We start from the raw sequence: 18122 nt of genomic DNA, 5'->3' as shown, positions 1-18122 counted from the left end.
AAAAAAAATAAAAGACCTTTTGGTTGTTAGGGTCTCATAACCCAAAGAAAATGGCAGTATCGGAGTCAACACCATTACTGAATATCGGATCGGTGCACCCCTACATTAAACAAATGACGCCGTGATGCCTGGAATTGTTGCTCATGTTTCTCTGAGACAGTGTGCTAAATAGTGATAATACCTGATTAATATACTCCCCACTGCTCTCTTTCTGTGCAACACGTGGCGCTCAGTGACTTTATGCTCATGCTATTTTTTTTAAAATAAATACTCTTATCTATTTTCTCCCATACAGGAAAGCAGGTGGGTTTTCAGTTCTTGTCTGTTCTTCAGTCAATTCTTCTGTTCTTCTCTCTTCCTCAGGCATATGAGAGGAGGTTTCCCACCTGTCATCTGATTCCCATGTTTGTGGACAGTGATGTGATCAGTGAGGAGACCAGTGAAGATCAGTCTTTTCATAAGATTGAGAGGAGGTGTAAACTTGATGTGGATGCACCGCGACTCCTCAAACGGGTAAAATGTAACCTCCCAAAGTCCCTTCGCTTTCCCTTATTCCCTCCACATTAAGTGATGTGTTATGTCTTATGATATAAGATGTGAATAAGCTTGATCAAATTTTCAGCTTTGATTTGTAATAAAATATTAAATCCTGTATTTCTGTGTAGATTGCAGGCGTGGATTATGTCTACTTCATTCAGAAGAACTCTCTGAACCACAGAGAAAGAACTCTTCATATTGAATCTCACAATGAAACCTTCTCCAACAGAGTCATCATTCATGAAATCTGCTGTTACTCGGTGAGAAAAATAACCCTCACATCTCGGAATTAATGTTAAGTATGTCATTAACAACTTAAATTTAGCTGTGTAATATGATTAAACACCAGCATAATACTGGTAACTATGAATCAGTAAATACAACTTATTTCTTTGACAACAAATAAAAGGGAAAGGAGGAGAAAAAATCTTTCAAACTCTCTGAAGTAGAACAGTAAAAACTATGACATAGCTACAGCCAGCACCACATCATTTTTTTTGATTATTCATAATGAGTTAGTATTATGATGTAAATGGCTGAAAAATGTGGTTAAGCACTCAGAAGCGGAGTGATATTTGGCTACAATGTGTGTCTGGCCTCTAGGTATACCACAATTCTCAATATAATATTGAACGGTTTCGCATTTAAATAATTTCAGTGCATTTTATTTGTCTCTGAATTGGCTGTTTTTGCCTGCCCTTGAGTCTGTGTACTGATATTTCCTTGTAAATACTTTTTTTTTTTTTTTTTTTACATTTTAGCAGACACTTTTATCCAAAGTGACTTGCAAATGATGACCGTTGACGCAATCCAACCAACAGCAACATTATGTTAGTGCTGTGACAAGTCCCGGTTAGTCTAACACTGTAGCAAGGCTTTTTTTTTTTTTTTATGATAAAAATAATTAATAGTAGGTACAATAGAAAACCAATAGAGGATGCTATTGTGGCTGTGGCTAATGAAACGCATGTTGTTTTGTTCACAGAGCATGCAACTCGTACCATTCTGATTTGATTTTCAAATTTTAACTTAAATGTCCAGTGTTCTTTTGCTCAGATCTGATCTGGTTGTTTAAATAGCGTATTCAGTATCTGTTACTTCAACATAAGTTGTTGTACTACTCTCAACTACTTAAACTGATGTAGAAATATTGGAAACTGACAACATTAAAACTGATACTGGAGGGAAGTCCTGGCCTAATGGTTAGAGAGTCGGACTCACAATCGAAGGGTTGTGAGTTCGAGTCTTGGGCCGGCAGGAATTGTGGGTGGGGGGAGTGCATGTACAGTGCTCTCTCCACCCTCAATACCATGACTTAGGTGCCCTTGAGCAAGGCATCGAACCCCCAACTGCTCCCCGGGCGCCGCAGCATAAATGGCTGCCCACTGCTCCGGGTGTGGGTTCAGAGTGTGTGTGTGTGTTCACTGCTCTGTGTGTGTGCACTTAGGATGGGTTAAATGCAGAGCACGAATTCTGAGTATGGGTCACCATACTTGGCTGAACGTCCCTTTCACTTTCATTATTTTTATACTATTTTATTGGGAGTTTAACAAAGTGTGTCCTGTTGTCCAATGTAGGTTCACCCAGAAAATGAAGAATGGACATGTTTTGAACAATCTGCCAGTCTGGACATCAAATCTTTCTTTGGTTTTGAGAGCACAGTGGAGAAGATCGCCATGAAGCAGTATGCCAGCAGCATCAAAAAGGTGTGTAGCCACACTGATGTTCTTCTAAAACCATATACACATGTTGGGTTATTTTTCAGTTAGCCGTAGATGATAAGTTGCTAAACCCTGCCTGTACCTGTAAATCTGAGGCTTAACCCTCTGAGGTCTAGGGGGTTTTGGGGGCCTGGAGAAGTTTTGACATGCCCTGACTTTTGTACTTTTTTCAGTTGCTTCTAAACATATACATGGCTAAAGTCTAAAAACACTGTATTCAGCACAAACTAGGACTACAATAATATGCAAATAGCATGTATGTACATTATTTTGTTTTTGAGAAAACAACGTTTATGCATGGTTAGTGAAAAACAAAAATGTTGAAGTCACTGAAATAAGGTCATAAAACACATACAGAACATTTGTTCACAAGACTGACAAACCTGGAGCTTGTAGTCTAGAAGTTTTGCTTCAAAATGATGTGAAAATCATCTTGTTTACTCACTCACAGAAAACAATAGATTAATATAAATTTTCTAAGACACTTTTTGTTTTGAAAGGCCATATGTGACTGGGCATCAACTATCATGAATATTGTGATTTACACCCTAAAAGACAAAGGCCCACATAATGAGCTGCATAATGAGCCTTTCAGTCAGGTGTGTGACTGAGAGGGAAGAGTTGGAAGAAAGAATGTGAGGACAAAATAAATGTATATATATTCATTTTGTAGTTTATTTAGAATATATTTAATTATCCCACAAAATAATTTGAGCTCCACTTGCAAGTGCAGTAAACCTGTTAGCCAGCACCCCGACGCGGGCATCCTCAACGCCCCTCAACTTACACATGTCAGTGTTTATGAATAGATTAAGTGAAACGGGACAAATTTAATTTTGACAAACTATATATCATTATAAAGATCTAAATTCTAAGAATCATAATTCCTTTGTTTTTGTTTCAGTTCTTCAGCGACAGAACTGTTTGTGTCCGTTATGGAATAACTCACGCTCAGAAACTGCATCTTGGTAATAAAAAAACTGCCGCGAGAGGGAGCTCTATGCTGCTCAGTGCTCCTGTAGCCTACAACTGAAAACATAGAGCTCCCTCTCGCGGCTGGAGACGGTAATGTTTTCTCTTGGTTCTTATAGTCGACTTATATTAAAAGTTTATTAAAATAGTTAAATAGTTAAAAGTTTATTAGGAACAATCAAAGCTGACTTTCAAAGCAGAATTTTTAGCATCATTACTCCAGAAACTGCATCTTGGTAATAAAAAAACTCAGAAACTGCATCTTGGTAATAAAAAAAACTGCCGCGAGAGGGAGCTCTATGCTGCTCAGTGCTCCTGTAGCCTACAACTGAAAACATAGAGCTCCCTCTCGTGGCTGGAGATGGTAATGTTTTCTCTTGGTTCTTGGTTCTATTTTTGGACTGATGCGACTTATACTCAGGTGCGACTTATAGTCCGATACGGTAGTCATACATTTTTTTGCATGAGTCTCATTTTTCAAATAGAAATGACTGATTTCATTTTCATTTTTATATCAAATAAAAAAATATTTAAGTGTGGTAAAAAAAAAACTCAAGGTTAAAAGTTTATTAGGAACAATCAAAGCTGACTTTCAAAGCAGAATTTTTAGCATCATTACTCCAGTCACACGATCCTTCAGAAATCCTTATAATATTCAGATTTTCTACTCAAAAACACCCCAAAAAATTTATTGTTATTATTATTATTAGGGGCCAAGCAGCGAATGTGCGTAGGCACCTATTGTTTTCGTTGGCGTTATTGTTAGGGGCCAAGCACCGAAGGTGCGTAGGCACTAGGGATGGCACGGATCGCTGAAAAAAAAAAATGCCACACACGTAGGCCTGTTGGGATTAGTCGATAAATCAATTAATCGCACAATTTTTAAAAAATTAGCCTCGATAATTTTTTCGGCTGCGATAGTTTTTGTACATTTTTATTTAAGAAATGTAACAAGTCATGATGTGGGGTTAGTCTGGAGCGCAGCTTGTGGACAGCCCGTGGTAGAAAACACCCTCTCAGATGGCACAGATGTCCCGGGAATAAAGAGATAACATCTCGCTAGAGTGACCAGCTTTGGGATGCGCCTTTCATTAGCTTGTGGATGTTTGCGTCTCAAGTGACACAGCATTGTACTTGCAATACTGCTTTATTTTAATACCACGTTGCTTATTTTGCAAGTAACTTCGTTGCCCTTTCTCTCGAAATGGGCCTACTTTTCGCTCGCTTCATTTGGCTTGCTCAGCTAAATATGTCTGTAGGCGTGTGGTTGCGTGTGTCAACGCCCAGTGAGTTCACGCACACACACGCGAACGTGGCTTTCTCCTTTCCAAAGTGCTCGGGCAGGGTCGCTCCTGAGACGTCTGTCATTGATAAGCATCTATCAGCTGCGATCTCCGCTACATCAAGGAAATTTCAGTAATGGATTTCCACCACCGAAAAACCCTTGCTGTAACTCTGCTACAAGATTTATTTTCAAAGAAAAGTAAAAAAAAGCTCTGCAGTGTTTCACCCTGAAGGAAGCTGATTGACTTTGTCACATGACCTGGTGTGCTTGCGTCATTCTGAAAAGCTGTTTTTAACTAGATGCGGTGTGGAATGTAAAGCCCTGCATTTCAGCCCGAGCCCGACAGGCCCCGACTTATTTATGCCCCTAGGGCCGGGCTTCGGGCCAATTTTCACGTTATAGCTCACATGTGGGCCGGGCCTCGGGCCTTTTTTGGGTTATCCTTCTATTTATATTTTTAGACATTATTAAAAAAAAAAAAAGAGAGAAGTTGACGTAGAGGATAGAAAAACAAACATAGACATTTCATAACCTCATAACTTTCATAATCTGATAATTCAACCCGTTATAATTATACTGACATACTGACATGACAGTCTCACGCATGCACGCTTTTCCGTCAGCGTGACCCACGATTACACTACACTCATATCCACTTATTGTAGTAGTAGCTATTATAGGCCTCTAAATTAATGTATTAATCATAGCCTAGTTGGCCAACTAATAATTATAAAATGATGATTCATGCAGCGGCGAGCATTTCTGTGTCTGCACCTGTTGTTGCGGGCCACGCAGGAAAGAAGAGAGCGCTGGCCGAGTTTGAAAACATTGTGGAGCAGGACGAGGATGACGACGATGAAGTACAGCAATACATGCGCCTCAATCACAACATGGAAGGTGATGGACGAGATGTGCTGCTATGGTGGAAACAGCAGGAGACCCTGCTACCGCAACTGTCAAGACTGGCTCGCTCTGTGTTTAGTGTCCCGCCAGCAGCAGCAGCGAACGTGTCTTCAGCGCAGCGGGAAGAGTGATGGAAGAGAGGAGTGGGTTAAAACCTTCCACTCTGGATGCTATTCTTTTTCTCCACGATGCTCTGTAAGAGACTGTTCTAACTTTTCATTTGACTGGACTTTATTTTCGTTTAACTGTTGGAAACTAATGGAAAAAAGAATGGACATGTTCTGTGGTGCATTTTTGAGGTAAGATAACCTGTTTGTTTTTAATTAATTTAATTTGTTTAGATTGTAGGCTATTTCTCATTTCGTTTGCGAGCGCTGTTGCGAGCCTGCCTCAGTATTTCAATTTTTTTTTATTTTACTCACTGTGGTTTAATAAATAAACATATATTAAACTAACTGTCTGTGTGATATGCTTGAAGTGTTTTATATCTATGGATTTTATTGTAGCCAAGTAAAGTATTAGCGTTAATTTGAGAGGCTTAATTGATTAAATATGTTTTAGGCTACTTGCTGTCGGCTCGGCTGATTAACGTTAATCGTCATTTAAAAAAAAAATGCTCCAAACATTTTTCTAAATTAACTTGATAAAGAAATGAAAAGAAACATAACACACTGACAAACTGACCCCTTTTTAATTGTTGCAAATAGGGCAGGCTTCTGCTGTGTAATAAAATAAATAAATAAATAAAAACACGGGCTCGTGTTGGACTCGGGCTGATAATTCTGATGAGCTGTCGGACACGGGTCGGGCTAGGGCCTGAGCGTCTCGGGCCAGGGCCGGGCTCGGGCAATGGCCTGGAAAAAACGAGCACGTTGCGAGCGCTTCGCTTCCACTATAAGCGCAAATAACGCATTTGAAATAACGAACCTGATAAAAAAAAAAAGTTACTTTCGGTTAAGGGTTAAACGGTCAATATGATCATCCCTAACTGGCATATAAACATAATATAACACAAAATTTACTAATTTTAAGCCACACAAAGACAACATGTTGGTATTTCTTGCTCTGAATCTGCCATAAAATATGCTAGAAGCATAATAAAACATGCTAGCAACCCTTAGCTAAGTGTTAAAGCATGCAACTATTGCATTAAGGAAGTTGCTCTAACTCAGGCTAGCAACATCTTATCTGCCACAAACTTCACACGTTTGACAAAAGTCCTGTACTGAACATATCAACATGCCCGTATTCGGTTATAGTCATAGCGCCACCTGTTGGTAACAGGAAGTTACATGGTTAACACTCTTATGGACTCCTCCTAGCAACATATTCAAAAGTGCCAGCAAGTGATAAATACACTGGCGTCATGGTAGAAACATACTAAAACATGCTAGCAACTCTTGCTAAAGCATGCTACTGATTCAGTGAAAAAGGAAGTTGCTGTAACTAAGTCAAGCAATGTCTGATCTGCCCCAAACTTCAAATGTTTGACAAGAGTCTTGTTCTGAAGACATCAACATGCCCATATTTTATTATATTCATTGCGCCACCTGCTGGCAACAGGAAGTGATGTGGTCAACACTGTTTTGGACTCCTAGGAACATATTAAAAAGTGTCAACAAGTGGAAAATAGGCTGGCAACATGCTAGATACATACTAATACATGCTAGCAACACTTAGCTAAGTGCTAAAGCATGCTACTAATGCAGTGAAACAGGAAGTTACTGCAACTCAGGCATATAGTTTCCAATCTGCCCCAAATTGAACAAATTTAATAAGAGTCCTCTCCTGAACACATCAATATGCCCGTATTCGATGATCGTGCCACCTGCTGGCTACAGGAAGTGGCATGTTTAAAACTGTTATGGACTCCTTATGATAAAATAAAAAGCATCAACAAGTGTTAAATAGGCTGGCAAAATTCTAGAAGCATAATAAAACATGCTAGCAACACTTAGCGAAGTGTTAAAGCATGCAACTATTGCACTAATTAAGGAAGTTGCTCTAACTCAGGCTAGGAACGTCTGATCTGCCCCAAACTTCACACATTTGACAAGTACTGTACTGAACAAATCAACATGCCCGTATTCGGTTATAATCATAGCGCCACCTGTTGGTAACAGGAAGTGTCATGTGTAACACTGTAATGGACTCCTAGTAACATTAAAAAGTGCATTTAAGTGATAAATACAATGGCGGCATGCTAGAAACATACTAAAACATGTTAGCAACACTTAGCTTAATGCTACAGCATCATATTACTGCACTGTCCTTTCCTGAACACCTCAACATGCCCGTATTCGGTTATAATCATAGCGCCACCTGTTGGTAACAGGAAGTTTCATGTGTAACACTGTAATGGACTCCTAGTAACATTAAAAAGTGCCATTAAGTGATAAATACAATGGCGGCATGCTAGAAACATACTAAAACATGTTAACAACACTTAGCTTAATGCTACAGCATCATATTACTGCACTGTCCTTTCCTGAACACCTCAACATGCCCGTATTCGATTAAAGTCATAGCGCCACCTAATGGCAACAGGAAGTGGCATGTTTAAGACGGTTATGGACTCCATGCAAAATAATAAAAAGCATCAACAAGTGTTAAATAGGCTGCCAACATAGTTCATAGTTCAGTGGTGCCTGGGGCAGAAGAGGGGAGGAGGGGCAAGTTCGGGAGGGAGTTCAGCTTCCTGACAGCCTGGTGGATGAAGCTGTCCTTCAGTCTGCTGGTCCTGGCCTGGAGACTCCACAGTCTCCTCCCTGATGGTAGCAGACTGAAGAAGCTGTTTGATGGGTGAGTGGGAGCACCGGTGATGCAGAGCGCTTTGCGGGTGAGACGGGTTCCATAAATGTCCTGGAGGGAGGGGAGAGAGACACCAATGATCTTCTCAGCTGCTCTCACTATGGGTTGCAGAGTCTTTCGGCAGGATGCGTTGCAGGTGTCATACCACACAGTGATGCAGCTCGTCAGGATGCTCTCGATGGTGCCTCTGTAGAAGGTGTACATGATGGGGACGGGTCTCTGGCTCTTCTCAGTTTGCAGAGGAAGTAGAGACGCTGTTGTGATTTCTTGGCCAGTGCTGCGGTGTTTTCAGTCCAGGAGATGTCCTCTGTGATGTGCACACCCAGGAACTTGGTGCTACTCACTCTCTCCACAGTCGCACCGTTGATGGTCAGAGGAACCTGCTGGGTGTGTGCTCTCCTGAAGTCTACAACAATCTTCTTCTCCACGTTGAGAGAGAGATTGTTGCCACTGCACCACTTGGCCAGGCGGCCAAACAAAGTCCAAAATGTTGGACTCTTACAGTCTCAACAGTCTCTTACAGTCCTCTGAGTTGAACGTAGTAATCAAATGTAATCCAGTTTATTGTCCAACGAGCGTACATTAGCCAGTACGATGGTGGGGATAGATGGCTTGTGTGGGTTAGCCGTTAGCCTAGCCCGGATACCTCCGCGCTTACCCCTCTTCTGCTTCCTCTCACACCACTTGTGGCACCTCCTCTGTGGGCGAGATGCAGTAGTGGGGGTCGGTGATGGTGAAGGCCTCCGTAGCAGACCCGAGATCCCACAGCTGTTCCGCATCCTCGGAGTTTAACTGTAAAAATGCGGTTCTACCGACATCGAGCAAAAACTCACGACTGTATGCATTTACATTTACATTTAATCATTTAGCAGACGCTTTTATCCAAAGCAACTTACAAATGAGAACAATAGAAGCAGTCAGGTCAACAAGAGAACAATAACAGTATACAAGTGCCATGACAAGTCTCAGTTAGTCTAGTATAGAACGCATAGCCAGGTTTTTTTTTTTTTAATAAATGGAAAGACAAGGGAAAGTGCTAGTATTAGTTGGTTAGGTGCTGTTGAAAAAGATGAGTCTTTAGATGTTTCTTGAAAATGAGTAAAGATTCAGCTGTACGAATTGAGATTGGGAGGTCATTCCACCAACTGGGCACAGTCCAGGAAAAGGTCTGTGAGAGTGATTTTGAACTTCTTTGGGATTGCACCACAAGGCGTTGTTCACTTGCAGAGCGCAAACTTCTGGAGGGCACATAAGATTTAACCAGTGAGTTTAGGTATGTTGGTGCCGTGCCAGTGGTCGTCTTGTAGGCTAGCATCAGTACCTTGAATTTGATGCGAGCGGCTACTGGTAGCCAGTGTAACCTGATGAGGAGAGGAGTAACGTGAGCTTTTTTTGGCTCATTGAAGACAACCCTTGCTGCTGCATTCTGGATCAATTGCAGAGGCTTAACAGTACATGCAGGAAGGCCCACCAGGAGAGCATTACAATAGTCCAGTCTGGAGAGAACAAGAGCTTGGACAAGAAGTTGGGTGGCTTGCTCTGACAGGAAGTGTCTAATCTTCCTAATGTTGTATAAGGCAAACCTGCAGGACCGGGTCGCTGTAGCAATGTGGTCTGTGAAGCTTAATTGATGATCCATCATAACTCCTAGGTTTCTGGCTGTCCTCGAAGGAGTAATGGTTGACGAACCCAGCTGTATAGAGAAGTTGTGCTGAAGCAATGGGTTAGCTGGAATCACCAGGAGTTCTGTCTTCGTAAGGTTAAGCTGAAGGTGATGGTCATTCATCCAGCTAGAAATGTCACTCAGACAGGCTGAAATGCGAGCAGCTACCGTCGGGTCATCTGGTTGGAATGAGAAGCAGAGTTGGGTGTCATCAGCGTAGCAGTGGTAAGAAAAGCCATGCTTCTGAATGACAGATCCTAATGACGTCATGTAGATGGAGAAGAGAAGTGGTCCAAGTACTGAGCCTTGAGGAACCCCAGTAGCAAGGTGTTGTGACTTAGAAACGTCACCCCTCCAAGACACACTGAAGGATCTGTCAGAGAGGTAGGACTTAACCCACAGGAGTGCGGTTCCAGAGATGCCCATCTTTCTGAGGGTGGACAGGAGAATCTGGTGATTAACAGTGTCAAAAGCAGCAGACAGGTCCAGTAAGATGAGTACTGAGGATTTTGAAGCTGCTCTTGCTAGTCGCAGGGCTTCAGTAACTGAGAGCAGAGCAGTCTCAGTTGAGTGGCCACGTGCTTACAGACAGGTAGACGCGATGACGATGTACAAAAACACTGCGACTCACAAGACAAAAAACACGAAAACACCGTTCTGTCCGGACAGAGATAAGCCGCCGCCATCTTGGTAAATGCTCAGAACGCTCAGAACGAATGCTTTAAATGTATAAATAGTCCTAACTTTAGATGAGCTCACAAAAATAGGTAGCTTTGAACTACAAAATGTTTTATAAAAACCTGACTTTACCATGAATTACAGAAGGGATATGTTAATAAAGCAGTTATTAACTCACTGACCAACTATTATCATGTCTAAATAATAAGATTTACATATTTACACTAAAATAGTTTATTAATCATTTAATTTCACTTTCTTAATGATCTCATGAACCACAGACAACTCCTTAATAACTGGTTTGTAAGTAATGTAATTTATGTAATTAAGTATGAAAATACAATAATTGAACTTTATAGATATGATCAAGAACGAAACATTTATAACCATATTTATGAACTGCTTAATAATGCCTATTATTAAAGGTGCCATCTGTCATATCTGGCAAAAAAACGGCAGTCTCTGTGCTCCGCCCCTACCTTCACAACAACCCTAGAGCATAGCTGAAGCCTATAAGACAGCGGTTCTCAATTGCAGTCCTCGCGCCCCACTGCTCTGCACATTTTGAACGTTTCTCTTAGCGCCTCAGACATTTGTTCTATTCGAACATAAGTGCCCTGCGAAGTGGACATCACAGGATATTCAGCCATGATTCCAGTTCGAAGTGAACGTAACTATATGTTCCAATCAAAGTGCATTGAAGTGTGCAAGACGTGAATTTAAATTGTATTGATTTACAGAGGTATATGATGTCACAGTTGTCCATGTTTAAAGACGCTGCACAGCACAAATCAGTGAATGAATGTTTCGATGTGAGGTAAACTTCAACAGATTTCCCCTGCTCAGAGAGTAGGGAGCAATGAACATTTGAAAAACAGTTCATTCACGGAGTTCATTTCTAACGAGCTGATTATCTGAATCAGGTGTGTTAACAAAGAGAAACGTGCAAAATATGCAGAGCAGTGGGGCGCGAGGACTGGAATTGAGAACCGCTGCTATAAGAGGACGTTTTGCCTCCAGAGGAACGTTGGGTGATGTCAAGTGATTTTGAAACATGACATCTTCAAGCTACTCCCCTTCACCTTTACCAGTGAATATGTTCATATTCGTTTTGTTCATATTGAGTTGTATATACACATTATTTGAATTAAATTAATTTGACAGACAGCACTCTGTCAACATCATTGGTCAACATCAGACAGCTGATGTTGACCAAGCTAGCGCCAACCAACGTAACCAGAGCTGCCAACTCTCAAGCATTCACCGTGAGACACACGCAATTGACTCTTTTCACACGCTTTCATGCAACACATCAATTTTCTCACGTACAGAAAAACCACGAAGCAAAGAGGACACGGAGACCAACAGACTAGACAGAGCAGGTTACTTATGATATAAAAAAATTGGTAAGTTATAGCTAGCTAATTATCAAACGCAGCTACGGTTAGCCATCGCTAACATTAGCACGTTTATAGAACAGCCTTCGATACATTTCTATGTTATAACTTCCCGAAAAAAAATACACAAACATATAAAACAAACTTCTAGTGAAATACTAACAGCATCTAACTTACCAATCCAAAAGAAATGTTGCAAGTTCGGTGTCGAACCTCATTTCTTTCAGGTCCATCAGATGTCTCCAGCGATTGAAAGCAGTGCCGATGTTTACTCTGGTTCGGCTCCTTTTCTTATCGGATTTGATTTGTGATTCCGAGCGCGGTTGTTTCCCTGTAGCGGGTGGTGGTCTCTTGCCAAGGGCCCAAGTAGGGCTGGGCGATATACAAAAAAAAAATATCTCGATATTGTCAAATTTTTTACGATATTCGATATATATCTCGATATGTTTGCATTTAAATAATAAAAAATAAAACATGATTTTCTTTTGCCCATTAAAAAAAAAAAAACATTTAGATTAAACAGCTAATTTAAGCAGTTAAAAAATCTAGACCAAGAGATCACTTACTTCTTTTTATTAATGAATACATGTAGGCCTATATGTAACTGAAGCAGTGCAAATTAAGTAACAGTTACAGAAAGTGCATTCTGTCAACTTTTTAGTGCATGCAATTCACAATTTAAACTATGCAACTGGGATAAGTATTTTATTTTAATTTTTTAACAAGTTTTTAAGCTAAGAACACAAGTCTGTCAACTTTCTGTGGTTTTAAGAGAGGCTCTGTTGGCATGAAACTATGTTCCTACTGACAGTAAAAACCCTCTTAGATGGGGAGCTAGTTGCTGAAGCACATAGCTATTTCTTATATATATATATATAAATGAATACCAAAGACTTTTGCATTCTCTCTGTCTATATTATGGAAACTGGTAAACATATCAGTGAAATTCCCCAATAGTAATTCCAAATGGCCATAGCCTATGTTTCTCTATTCAAACATCAGCGGTCGAGTAAGTGCATTTATTTTGCGATCACAAATGCAAACAATACAGTTGAGATCTCACGACAGAACACAGACCGGCTGAACGACGCTTTCATTAGATCGCTCAATTCCAGCTTGTTAGTGTTTTCAGATTATCATCGGCGGCTCTTCCGCAATGAGGAGTGAGCACGTGCGCATGGTTGCCAGATTGCTTAAAATAAGCAAACACCGGGAAGAAAATGTATCCTTGTAACAGTGGAGCTCTGATTGGGAGATTTAAACTCTTGTTATCTGGCAACCGCTATCATTACAGCTCTCGTAGTAGAGGGGCGTAGAGCAGTCAGCAGTTACAGGTTCCTTTTTTGGACATTCGGCGCGTTCTTTTGGGAAAGTATGCTTGAATTTGAAATATTCGATATTCCCGATATATTCAAATTGTACATCGTCGTCAAAATTATTCCGATAGTATCGCTAATATTCGATATATCGCCCAGCCCTAGGCCCAAGTTATCCTTCCGCTCTCTTCCCTGAACTGAAATGAAGTAGTGGGCTGTACTTTCCACATGATTGACATCAGGTTAGATTACGCCCACAAGCCGTGCGAGTTATTCGTGTATTGCAGGTTGGCTGGTGGTTATGTTGCCCGCATACCGCCTCCCATGGCCGAAACTGGTATTACGACACCTGTCGGGCCGGGGCTAGTAATGCTACTGCTAATTAAGGTTGATATCTCTGCAGCACTATAACTTTAAATTTTTTTAATGACATCATCGCCCTTATTTCTTCTCATACTTTTGATGCGTGTAGGTCATTTTTTTTAATACTTTTAGCTCAATTTTTGCACATGGCACCTTTAAAGGAGTGCTATTATGCTTTTTCACTTTTTCAACTTTAGTTAGTCTGTAATGTTGCTGTTTCAGCATAAAAAAGTTCTGCAAAGGTAAAGCTGAAAGTCCAATTCAAAAGGAGATATTTAACAAAAAAAAAAAACTTTTTAAAAACTATAATGAACAACTTGTTTGGACTACAACAGATATTTTCTGTGATTTTTCTGATATCACAAATATGGACGAATGGGATGAGAATTGGTTGAGCTGCACTAGAGAAGGCAACGAGTGTGATACATATATGTAGTTGGCCATGAAGGCTGGAAGAGAAAAAAAAAACTCCTTATATTCAGGTGTGAAGAATTATTAGGCATTTTTTCCTTTACTGATAAAATGAGCCAAAAAAGAGGTTTAACTCGGACTGAAAAATCAGAAATTATTAGATGCCCATGAGAAATATTCAAAATTAGAGCAGTACAGTAATTGCAAATTTAAGACATGATCACTGGACAGCAAAATGCATACTGGGATATAAGAGTCAGAAAGAAAAATAGGTGGAGAAGAACAGAAACACATTAACTGGAAAATAATTAAGAATTAAAGTGAATAATTAGGTGTAAAACTATCATGGAGCATTTAGTCTACAGCGCCACCATTTTCCAGAACTGCAACTTTCCTGGAGTCTCCAGAATTACAAGGTGTCAGGTTCTGAGAGACTTAAAAGATCCCAAAAAATGACTTAGAGTAGCATGAAGTATTGTAAAATGAAATGTATAAAGACTTTATATATAAGCTTCATGAACAGATTTTGAGTGACTCTTGAAGAACCAGCACCACCTTCTCTTCTACAACGGTTTGAGGAATATATCTTTCAGAATCTGGCATTAAGATTTAGGAGCTCATTTTAATTCCATCTCCTATCCTGAAAAGTCTGTCATGCACAATTGACTAAAAATGAATCTTCATTTTGTCATTTCTTCACCTGTTTTTTTTTTTTTCCTTCTTTTCTGACTCCGTGACCCAGTCAGCATTTTTTGTCCAATGGTCAAGTCTTAACCTTGCAATTTCCGTATTGCATTTGTTTTTGATATTTCTCATGGAGATTTCATAATTTTCGACTTTTCAGTTTTTTGGCTCATTTCATCTGTAAAAGAAAACATGCCTAATAATTCTGCACACCTGAATATAAGGAGTTTTTCTCTTCCAGCATTTATGGACAATTATGTATCACTCATAAATGATTAAATAAAAAATAATGGTAGTTATTAAGATTGATATGGTTTGGAATTGGTAAAATGTGCTTGGAAAAAAATCCCAATAAAACAATGTTTTAATGTTTAAGTTTGCTATATAATTATTGTTCATGTTAACATGGGTAATGTTTATAAATGAAATCTTATTGTAAAGTCTTACTAAAGTTATATATATATATTGTTCTCTGAATGTGATTTCAAAGTCTAGATGATTCAAATTAACCCTATAACTGCCGTATCCCTTATAACCTGACTGCCAGGGGGTTATTGTAAATGAATGTGCCCGCTAGGCACAGTTTACCTGATGCCACCGGGTGGCTTGATGGCTTGAGCCCGCCATCGCTGCTTGTTCGTATTTTTTTTCCAACGTCTTGGGGGTTTTTGGGGGCCTTAACATGTTCAAAAAATCTTGAAAATTTGCGCACACCTTGGAATCTGTGGCCTTTAGGAGCCCGCAGACGCTGGGACCTGGGCGTGGCAGAAGCAGCTGGTAAATGCGGTCACTTTAATATTCAAATCCAGTAGATCCACTTCAGATTTATTTCTCAACAGTTTATGTTCACGTGGCTGTTTCCGTTTATATTCGCCAAGCTATTATGTATCTTGAAATAATCTTGTCCGTGATGTGTTCGTTCGTACGACGAAAGGCAGAATCCTGCAGCTCGAGAGATAGTTGAGATGTTATTCTGCCCGTCGCGCTTTCAAATAGTCTTTCACACTTAAACGGGTAACAAACACCTGCATTTAGCTCTTGTTGTGTTATAATGGGTGTATTGTGTGCATTTGTGGTAATATTTTATATTAAAAAGCTCCTGCTCCTGCTCCTGCTCAGAGCGGTGATTCATATGTCGTATTTCTCACGTATCACTGACCACACATCAATTATTAATGAGCCCTGACCCGGTGGTAATCAAATATGTTGGTTTAGCTTGTCAGTGTGAATTAAATCTAAGTATTTATTTGTATTTTTAACCGATTTAAAAGAGAAACTAAAAAAGAGTCTCCTCCCTTTTTAGTCCGGGAATTGCACCTGTAGGGGCGCTATTTCTCTCAGACAATGGAAGTCTAAGCACGTATACTCAAACAGAGGGACAGAGTGAGATGAGATGTCTGACAGTTTTTTAAATTTCTGTTATCCATACAGTGTTGTAAAGTCGTGAAACTATGCATATTTCCTCATAATGACTTCTATATCTGTATGAAAAAATTATTTGACGTGTTTGGAATTTAAAAATACAATACAATTAATAATTCCCTTTTTACGTTCATTTAAAAAAATCACCACGACAAAACCATTCAAGCTATCCAAAATCCATTCGCAATTTAAGTTCCTCAATGTTTTTGCATCATGTAGACAAAGTTTGGTCATCATGTAGACAAAGTTTGGACTTCCTGTTGCTCGTAGCTGATGACTGTGAATTAGAAAGTTGTCCGTCTTGATAAAAACAATTTATGTACCGAGTTTGGTGTCTGTAGCTAAACTAACCCCCCCACTTTTGACAAGAGGTGGTGCTTTAGAGTGCCTCTTCCACACCCTCTTATGAACTTTTGCCAGTGTCTAGTTATCATTAATACTGATATGTGTTCTGAGTTTGATGAAATTCTAAGCATGTTATATGCCTCAAAATCATCTGAGAAGTATTCCAGTTTGACATGTTGCCACGGCAACAATATTTTTAGATATCAATATCCCCCCAGCAGATTTATATCGGCTGTGTTTTAACATTATTCTGATGAAGTTTGAAGCAAATAGAGTAAAAATAAGATGCTGAATTCAAAGCATTTTGAAAATGACACACTTCCTGCTGCCAGTTGGTGGTGCTATAACTTTGACTCCTAATAGTCACATATATGCGATCGACATCATACAACGAATAATCTGATGAAGTTTGATTAAAATCAGGAAATGTATGTGGATGGTATTAAACACTTCCTGTTTCTCATTTCTCGCCATAATTTCAACACCTTGCCACGAGCAAACCGTTCGAGATATCAAAAATCCCCTGGCAATTTTTCATCCCCAATGTCTTGAGATCATGTTGACCGAGTTTGGTGGCAATCGGGTAAAAAACCTATGACAAGTATATCAAATTCCAGAGCATGCGCTTTTTACATAACTCTAAATAGCTGACTTCCTGTTGGGCGGGGGCCTATGACATGCAATACGGAAGTTGTTCGGCACAATGAGATCTATATGTGTACTGAGTTTCATATTAATACGTGCAAGTATGTGTGAGCTATACATCAACATTTCTGACTGTGTTCCAGGGGCCGCTGTAGAGCCCCTGTGCCACGCCCGTGTATCAGTCTCCGCCCGGCCCTAATGGCCGCAGGTTCCAATGTGTGTGCCAATTTTCAAGACTTTTTAAGCATGTTAAGGGCCCCAAAACCCCCGAGACGTTGGAAAATAATAATAATAATAATAAGAATAATAATAATAAAAAATAATCCTAAGGAAAACAATAGGCCTCTCGCCCTTTGGGCTTGAGCCCTAATTAAAGCTGCAAGCAGCGATGAACGGGCCCTTGCACCCGGGCTCACCGGCAGCGAGTGGCTTTAGTAAATAGATGATCGGTGAAAAATATGCATTTAAACTCATAAATATAAGTAGAATATATCAATGTTTATTCCATATATGTGCCAATCTTCCTGTTGCCAGCAGGTGGCGCTATCATTATAATGGAATATTGGCCTTCAGATGTGTTCAGGGCTGCACTCTTATCGAACATGTGAAGTTTGGGGAAGATCAAACATTTTATGCCTGAGTTACAACAACTTCTCTTGCTTAAATTTGAGACATCAAATTTTGTCATTTTTGCCATGGACACGCTCTTTAACAAAAACTCAAGATTGCCACAATTTAACATTACACAGGCCTTTAGATTAGACTGACCACAAAAATACAGTCAAAAAATCTTCTAGGAGTAGTTTGTCTCAGCGTAAAATGTCACTTCCTGTTGCCAGCAGGTGGCGCTATGACTATAATTGAACATGGGCATGTAGATCTGTTAAGGACAGAAGACTTATCTAACATGCGAAGTTTGGGGCAGATTGGACATTGTATGTCTGAGTTACCGCAACTTCCTTTTTCATG

General features: G+C 39.9%; 1 protein-coding gene across 1 annotated transcript in view; it reads left to right on the top strand.

Moving 5' to 3' along the window:
- Window positions 1-18122, top strand: part of LOC132137517 (SEC14-like protein 1) — a 96920-nt gene that overhangs the window by 40975 nt on the left and 37823 nt on the right. Inside the window, exons 3-5 of the mRNA XM_059547549.1 lie at window positions 364-513; window positions 666-797; window positions 2115-2243. Coding sequence (XP_059403532.1) covers window positions 364-513; window positions 666-797; window positions 2115-2243 — 411 coding nt within the window. The remainder of the gene's footprint in view (window positions 1-363; window positions 514-665; window positions 798-2114; window positions 2244-18122) is intronic.

The sequence above is a fragment of the Carassius carassius genome, unplaced genomic scaffold (genome assembly GCF_963082965.1).
Source record: "Carassius carassius unplaced genomic scaffold, fCarCar2.1 SCAFFOLD_62, whole genome shotgun sequence".
Classification (NCBI taxonomy): Eukaryota; Metazoa; Chordata; class Actinopteri; order Cypriniformes; family Cyprinidae; genus Carassius; species Carassius carassius.
Note: the sequence above shows the minus strand (reverse complement) of the source record. Positions and strands in the feature narration are given on the sequence as shown.